General features: G+C 38.7%; 1 protein-coding gene across 1 annotated transcript; it reads right to left on the bottom strand.

Moving 5' to 3' along the window:
* Positions 1-1,024: 1,024 nt before the first annotated feature.
* On the bottom strand, positions 1,025-2,108 carry LOC117238643 (protein atonal-like). The gene is made up of 2 exons (XM_033503723.1): positions 1,974-2,108; positions 1,025-1,895 (listed from the first exon to the last, which is right to left on the bottom strand). The coding sequence occupies exon 2, from the start codon at positions 1,882-1,884 to the stop codon at positions 1,048-1,050; it is 837 nt and encodes a 278-aa protein (XP_033359614.1). The 5' UTR covers positions 1,885-1,895; positions 1,974-2,108; the 3' UTR covers positions 1,025-1,047.
* Between the last annotated feature and the right edge of the window lie 6,439 nt (positions 2,109-8,547).

Genomic DNA, 8,547 nt, shown 5'->3' with positions numbered 1-8,547 from the left:
GGTTCTCAAATTGCAATGAAACCGGGCACCGACGCGTCGCGTGGGTTTCGTATGACGACCAGACCACCGATGACGATGCTGTTTTTCTTTCGCCCCGAATATACTTTTCATCCCTTATGATACAACTTTGTTCGTTCAACGAAATTAAACCCGATTCAAGCAATTACAAGGAAACTTTATTCCATTGCGCGACTCTTAAAACAGTCGAGTAAGGAACGTTCGAAGAGTAGACGTTTATAGAGGCGAAAAAATGTTCTACTACGCCTCGAAGAGAACATCGAAGTCTCTTTGGAGTTTCGAGTTTAAGCTAAACTTGCGAGGTCCTCTTATAAGACTTCGAATTGTAAGACTTCGCTTAACGAAATTGGCGAGGGAAGGATATTCGAAAACTACGAGAATGTATAAAATAATTATATTTTTCAACACATGCAGTTTCAGTCTCAAAGAGCGCAGTAATATTTATAATACAATAAATTATAAGTACGTAACTTGGTGCGCCTTTATAATACAATATCGAGTTAACGATTTATCCATTAAAATATCGTTACTTTACAAAATTTACAAAGTTTCTAGTATTTACAGAAATCTTGGGAATGCGTGTCTAAACCTTTCTCGCATCGTTACGTTTCGCATGATAAATATTACGATAATAATATTAAAAAATATAAACTATAAGACGATGGCCAATATCGTTTTACAAAAGATAAACGAGTGAATGGTACGCAGTTATAAGAATCATCGGATAACTGAAATGATATTCTGTAATTACAGCTGTAAATATCTACAAGAAAATGATAATGGATCGTTCCTACGTTTCAAACACAATTCCTATAATTCGACTAAACAATGTAAACGTAATTCATATCTCGTACATTTGGACGAAACATCTTTTCTATACACAAGCCAAAATTCAACTATTTCGGTCCTCCGGTTAATTCCACTAAACACTTTCGTTCAATTTCAACGACCGACTTTACCAGTTCGTTGACTAACACGATCTTCAGCGAAATCTTAAAAAAAAAAAAGAAAGAAAAAGAGGAAAAAATGTTATTGCAACAAATCGTACAATGCCGTGATGTAAGACTGTGCCATTTGAAGCGTTTCGTATTTCGAGAGCTGCCGGTCGTTACCCAAAGACGGAAGATACGCTCTCAATCTATCGAACGCTTTATTCAGGTTCTGCATTCTTCTCCGTTCTCTGGCGTTCGCCGCCAGTCTGCGTTTCCTCACGATCGTCGAGCTAACGTATTTACCTCTCCTTCTCACCACGTTTCGATTGTTCCCGTTTCCATCGATCTCGGATCCTATGTGATCGGGACTGTCGCTCATTTCGGCATCGTCCTCGCTGTCAGCGTCTACGATTCTGTCTGAGAAACTGCTGGAGTTGCTGATGACACTGCCTCGAGACGACTGCGCCTTTTCGTGCTCCGTTTCAGCCTCAGGATCCGCGGTTCCATCGGTGTCCGCGTCCATACTGTTTACTTCCTCCGTCAGATCGATCATGTTCATAGCGTGTTGCGTTGCCTCGCTGTTGATCGTAGCGAGGCTCCTCTTCGTAGCGTACCTCTTGTTCAGTTCCTCCATCGAGCCTAATAAACGGTACGTAACCGGAGTACTTATCGTGTCAGGCTCTGACGACACAGACAAAGTTGTGGCAGGACTAACCGATCGTAAACTTGCGGTTGGACTCGGCGTGTGCCAGCCATCGCTGCGATTTCCGTCGTACACGATGCACTGCGGTATGCTGATGCTGCTTACTGGTGGAAGATCAGACTTGCTCTTGGAATAAGCGTAGCTCGGTAAATCCAGATACGTACAGGATACGACCTCGTCCTCTCTCGGTGGGAACATATATCCGTATCGAAACATCTCCTGCAGTTCCATGCCGGCAATTTCTGAATCGAAATAGAACACAGAATTTGGAAATGGAAACTCCTCACTGGATCGGTAGGGTCGATAAGTGGGCCTCTTACTCTGTGCGATGTCTTCACTGAATTTCCACTGTATTTTCACGGAAACACCAGTTGCGAAACAAGCTCTTTTTATTGATTACGATGTGCGTGTATGTGATTCTATAGAGCAGTTTATGATGCACGCACGCCGACTCCGCTGTCGGGGTGATTCTAAAGTCGGCTGGTACACCGCCGGGGGATTTATGCGTTTTTGGAGCGAGGCACCCTCGTGCAGCACGTGCCGCCTGACCAATGAAAACTCGCCGTCGGTCCCCACCATTTCTGCGGTGAGGTAAAGCCAACCAGCCCCGAGTATGCGAACGGCTAGCGTAACAGGTGGCATCGGCGCCTGCATCCTATACGATCACGTATAAAATCGCACGGCTATTACCTGGCCCTTCGGTGACATACGTATGTATTAATACTAATACATATGTAAGTGCGTGCGTGATCATATACGAACTCCATTCAATGCATATCACGTACAAGTTTATATCATTTACTTAGGATTCACGGTAAACACAGACGCGAGAGTCTCTTTGATCACGATGCACCGAAATTATCTGTTATTGAGATACCCGGTTGATAATTTGCGATGGTATTAAAAAGTGGCGTCGAACACACGAAAAATGATATTCAACGAATAATAATAATAATAATAATAATAATAATAATAAAACATGCTTAATGTAACGAGATTCGATCCTTGACGACGCAATGTGATTTACCAGTTATATTATGTCCCCTAGTATTTTTAAATATTATCGATTTCGTTGCTACTATATTAAGTTACATATTTTTCTGTTCAATTCTCGTTGTAGAGGATTCACGCGTATTTCGATGTTGAGGATCAACGAATACTCGGATAATTTAATACGTGTCGCAGTATGATCTATACTTCGATGAATATACTTGTATGAACCGTACAATGCTATTTTTTAACGAAACGTAAGGGCAAGTGGAGAATCAGATAAGAAAATGACGGAATATTATTCCGTGTGAATAATACCAAGTTATTTAAATAAATAATGGTAATTTGGAGTACACGTTTAAGCAATCTGACCGGGTAAACCGATCGGTTGAAGCGATTGTGGAACGAGGAACGCGGTCCAGCGCAAAATCTTGGGAAAAGAACGGATCGTATCTTCAAAAGGGTGCAAATACCTCAGGGGCGTAAGGTCCAGTTACATTTTTACTCGCTCAATTAGCGAAAACAGGTAGGATAAAGTTTGCGGCGAGCACGAAGGTGGTCCGAAGCAACCCGATCTCTGTCATTCCCTTCGGACACAGCCGTCTTGGATTTCGGGATCGTCCCGTCATTGCCTTAAAATTCTTCCTAAGTAGCGACACGATAATCCTTTGCTCGAAAACCTTTGGTACTTTTCGTACTTTTAACGAGAACAACCACGCGATCGGAGACCTCCGAACTTTTTTACTAACGGGAAACATCGTCTTTCAAGGTCAGCGTAACTTCCGTAACTTCTCTTCATTAGCATAACTTACCGTAAAGGCAATTGTAAGAGAAACATGTTATTGCCACGTTGGCGCTCTTACGAAACAGAATTCGATCTTGTAAATTGATTGGAAGAAGATGCAGACGAAATGTTACCCTAACGCGGTGTTGAATACGATATTAGGTCGTCCGCAAAGTTTCTTTCGTTTTATAAGGAAATAATGGATGCACAATATTTTCCATTTTATATTATTTTATCGAATTACGTATGATTTTCGTTCTATCAAGATAAATGTCACAACGTTTGACAGATTAGGTTTCATGTTTGTATAAAGATACATCGTTGTAATAGACGTGTCTGTAAAAGAAAGACACTTTTCGGACAACCTAATATAACATAAAGTCTTTTGTCAGGCATCAAGTGTCTCAACGTGTTTACGAGAAAATTAACATAAAAATGTATATAATTAAAATTAATCGATGCAGAATACATTCTTTTTTACATCTAACTATCTTCGCCATTTTCACGCGAGAATATTCTTCCGTCGAATTAGGATGTAATTTAAAAATTGATTGCTTCCATTTATTATATTCTTGTTCCAGAACGGAACTGGGACGGAACCAATAATTAGGGCTACGAAATGTACGCTTGTCTGTGTCTATCCTTACTCTATTCACCAACAGCATTACCTCTGCCTTCTGCCTTTTGTTTTCACCTTTTTGCTTACCTGCTCACCCCGTCGGTGCATCAGTTCAACCCACTCATCCTGTCTTTGCTTGTCAAAATCTTGCCAAAGAATTCTCGATTTTTCTATTAATTACCCTTGGTCGAACGAAAAACGAACGAAGAGACTCGTTAAATAAATAACATCGCCAATTGTTACTCCGCGAGGAAGAAGAAATAATCGACAAAAGTTAAGAATAAAAATACTACAAAAAGTATTTCTAGAGACGAAATACATCGTAAAATACCATTCTTCGGTAGAACTAAAAAACGTAATTATTAATTGCTGCGATTAATCATATTGCTTACGAGGAATAAAATATGGAAAAAAGATATATAAAAAAAAAAAAAAAGGAAACGAGGTGAAGATTCGATAAGGTAGTAAGCGAAGAGGAGGGAAGAGAAGAAAGTGTGAGAAAGGAAAAATGGATCGACAGAAGGGATATTCCTTGGGTAAAAATGATCTGAGGTAGGCCCGTCATGAGGATGCGCCCTGGGCGTGAGTCGAGTAATTAAATACAAAGTGCACTCATTTGTGAGCTCAGTGGCAAATAACATGTTATCCGACTAGTGGTAATTTATGAGAGCACCGTATGACGCTATTCGTCTGACCCTCCACGAAGTTGACTCTGAACGATATCTATATAGAATACACATAGATATATTCAATGAATATGTATTTGGAAATAGAGATGTAAACTTTCGCAGACAGGCTAAATAACGAGGAATGCAGGCTTGGAGATCGACTAATTATCATTTGTTTCATCTCATTCGCTATTCTTCTCCTCCCATTTTCCCTTTCGTTTCTTAACATTTTCCGTCTTATTAATAATTCATCGAGAGGAGTATTCACGTTCGAAATTGGCCAGAACGATTGATCGATTTCTGAGCTGAAATTCTGGGATAAAAATTTGAGAAGAAAGATCGTGGAATGATTTATTATTCGATATTAATAAATTCATTACATAGACACACTGATCTATAATTTTTAACATTTATTTCATTCGCTTATCGCCCTGTTATTGTATTCTATTACATCATCGTAACGATTATTTTATCTTGCTGTAACAATGTCAATTTCCCAATAGGTCTCAAGTTTATGTTGAAATCTTATCTATCGTATTACGAGCAGAGTTAGGAATGTAGAAAACAAAGTCGTCGTGATAACATCGATCGATCCATTTTTCTACGATTAAAGATAGTCAACAGGCGCTACCGCATGAAAATAGAATTGTTAAAAAAACAGAATCCATAATTGGTATATTTTTCATATCCTTGAATCGCAATAACCGTTTCCTGAAAATCATGACAGATGACAAGTTAGCGAGTCGTGTTAGCAAAACGAGCTCTTGATGATAATTGATCAGCTCGGACGTGACAGCCGTGACTCTGACACCTGTGCTTCCGAAAAGAAATCACGCGCTATCAAAAAGATAGATCCGAGTATTGTATACCACAACGAACTGACCGTTCGTCTATGCTGTTCAACTTGCCGTGTCTAGAGCCAGACAGGGGAGCCGCGTCGAAGCTTGTTAAGGAGTGCGTGCCGAACTGATTCCCAGAATACAATTACCACATTATCCGGTTCCGCTTTCGAATTCCTCATTTTGTCCTTCCAGGCTGGCCCGACGTCGTCCCGCCGCTATTCGTGTTTAAGCATCATCGACTATTACGAACCGCCCGGCTTACTCCTTGAAAGGCGAGATGAAAACCGCATCCTCCTGTTTCATCTAAGAAACGGTAAACTTCGAAGATCTGGCTTTTACAATTTTTACAAATTCTGTCAGATATTTAACAATGTTCACGCGCGTCCGTGGGTAATATTCGATAATTTACGCGATAATTTGGAAAACTTTTCATCCGAAAATTCACATTCCTCTCTTCGAGGTTGCTATCGATCGCCTCTCGTTCTTTTCGCAGATACTCCGTTTTGAAATTACACCATGACGGAAGATTTAGAAATATTACGATTGTTAAAGGACGAAACTTTGATTCTTGAAAGAAACATCGACGCTAATGGCAAATGGTGGATGTCTTGATAACGTTAGCGCTTGAAAATTTGTCATCGGTAGCGCGCGTGTATCTAAAAGCGTATATTGAGCATATGGTATTAAGTAACGCTTGCATAAGAACGTTCTAAATTTTGTAAAAGGACGAAAATTGCGATTTCCTTGGAGAGGGAACGTAGTTTCGTAGAAATCGTAAAATCAGCCAACAAGCGTAGTTATATAGAGCTTCGGTGGTCGAAGCGGCGCATCCCAAAACCGAAGTAACGTTCGAAACTAGTCTTTATTTGTGACTTTGTCCCTTTCTTTGAAATTTGACGAGTGATTAGCGATTACGCTCTGGAAATGGTATATCGGAGGGTGCTCAAATAACTAGGCGGCGTGTCGGTATGTTCAAACGCCGACAAGTAACAGAACCTGGAGCCAGAAGAAAATGAAGTTATTGTCCATAATCGTGGTCGCAAGACAACAATAGATTCGTTGGTGGTCAAAATGTTCTACGTATTAAATTTACATATCTTAACTTTAGCTACTTCTATGGTAATCTACAACTCATCTCGTAAATAATATTTTAGAAGGCAATATTTTAAATATTGTGATAGAAAAATAGCGATACTTGTTGCCGTTATCCCTTGAATGATATTGTTGTAGTAATTACTTGAAGAAAACCCTTAAACCTTTTCTTTTGTATACCCGTAATCTGGAGATCGCTGTTACGAAGAGAATAGGATTTAGTGAAAACATTGAAAGTAAGGAGAGGTCCATATTATTGTGCCCTTGAATATAAATTTTGTTTTGGGTTACAAGGTCTAAAAACAAAAGGAGCTATAAGTAGATTTCTATTGTTGTCTCTTGTAGCCTTCAACTAGAGGTACACACCAAGATTAACTTCTTGCTAATGTCCTAGACTATAAATATATCAACGTGCTCCCTATCATAATTCTATTGTATTGCAACACTGAAAAGGTGAGAATCAGGATCGGTGTACTCTATACCTGTACTTATACCTATACTTATTTCAATATATTTTTCCATTACAAGTTCTATTGTATTGTAACGCTGAAAAGGCGAGGATCAGTATCGGCGTACGCTATACCTGTACTTATAGCTATACTTATTTCAATATATTTTTCCATTACAAGTTCTATTGTATTGTAACACTGAAAAGGTGAGGATCAGTATCAGCGTACGCTATACTTGTACTTATACTTATTTCAATATATTTTTCCATTACAAATTCTATTGTATTGTAACGCTGAAAAGGTGAGGATCAGTATCAGCGTACGCTATACTTGTACTTATACTTATTTCAATATATTTTTCCATTACAAGTTCTATTGTATTGTAACGCTGAAAAGGTGAGGATCAGTATCAGCATACGCTATACCTGTATTTATACCTATACTTATTTCAATATATTTTTCCATTACAAGTTCTATTGTATTGTAACACTGAAAAGGTGAGGATCAGTATCAGCATACGCTATACCTGTATTTATACCTATACTTATTTCAATATATTTTTCTATTACAAATTCTATTGTATTGTAACGCTGAAAAGGTGAGGATCAGTATCAGCGTACGCTATACCTGTACTTATACCTATACTTATTTCAATATATTTTTCCATTACAAGTTCTATTGTATTGTAACGCTGAAAAGGTGAGGATCAGTATCAGCATACGCTATACCTGTATTTATACCTATACTTATTTCAATATATTTTTCTATTACAAATTCTATTGTATTGTAACACTGAAAAGGTGAGGATCAGTATCAGCGTACGCTATACTTGTACTTATACTTATACTTATTTCAATATATTTTTCCATTACAAGTTCTATTGTATTGTAACACTGAAAAAGTGAGGATCTGGATCAGAGTACGCTATACCTGTACTTATACTTATACTTATTTCAATATATTTGTCTATTACAAATTCATCCACTTCCTCTATCAGTCAACCTCAACAGATATAAACGCGTTGACAGTAACAAAGAAAAAAACTTCTATGCTTTTTGTGATCGTCGCTTGTCCAAATTTAATGCAAAAGCGGTTGGCATCGTTAAGGGCGTAATATATGTATCGTAATATGGTAACGATCGCGTCGAGCCAACCCACAAGAAGGTAGTCTCGTAATTAACTTAAGCCTAATAGAGCGTTTAGTAGAAGATACTTTGAGGTAGGTCCATTGTATTAGCATAAATCATGGAGGCAAATCTCGGAACCGTAGATGAGCAACAGTTTATCATAGTTCACAAATGAAGGGGTTACCATACTGTTATAAGTCGCTCGTAATTACGACAGTCGATGTTTCAAAGGATTTTCCGCCGTGACGGTCAGTCGTAAACGCGTTAAAATTTTTCTACGCGCCGGATACCTGAACTCCGTTGAATCTCTGAGCGAAAAAAAA

This window comes from Bombus vosnesenskii, unplaced genomic scaffold (assembly GCF_011952255.1).
Source record: "Bombus vosnesenskii isolate JDL3184/JDL3185 unplaced genomic scaffold, Bvos_JDL3184-5_v1.1 scf7180000013579, whole genome shotgun sequence".
Lineage (NCBI taxonomy): Eukaryota > Metazoa > Arthropoda > Insecta > Hymenoptera > Apidae > Bombus > Bombus vosnesenskii.
The sequence above is the reverse complement of the archived record's forward strand: the minus strand, read 5'-3'. Positions and strand labels throughout refer to the sequence as shown.

Coding starts and splice junctions, on each gene's coding strand:
- LOC117238643 (XM_033503723.1), bottom strand. CDS start 1,884: ATGGAACTGCAGGAGATGTTTCGATACGGATATATGTTCCCACCGAGA.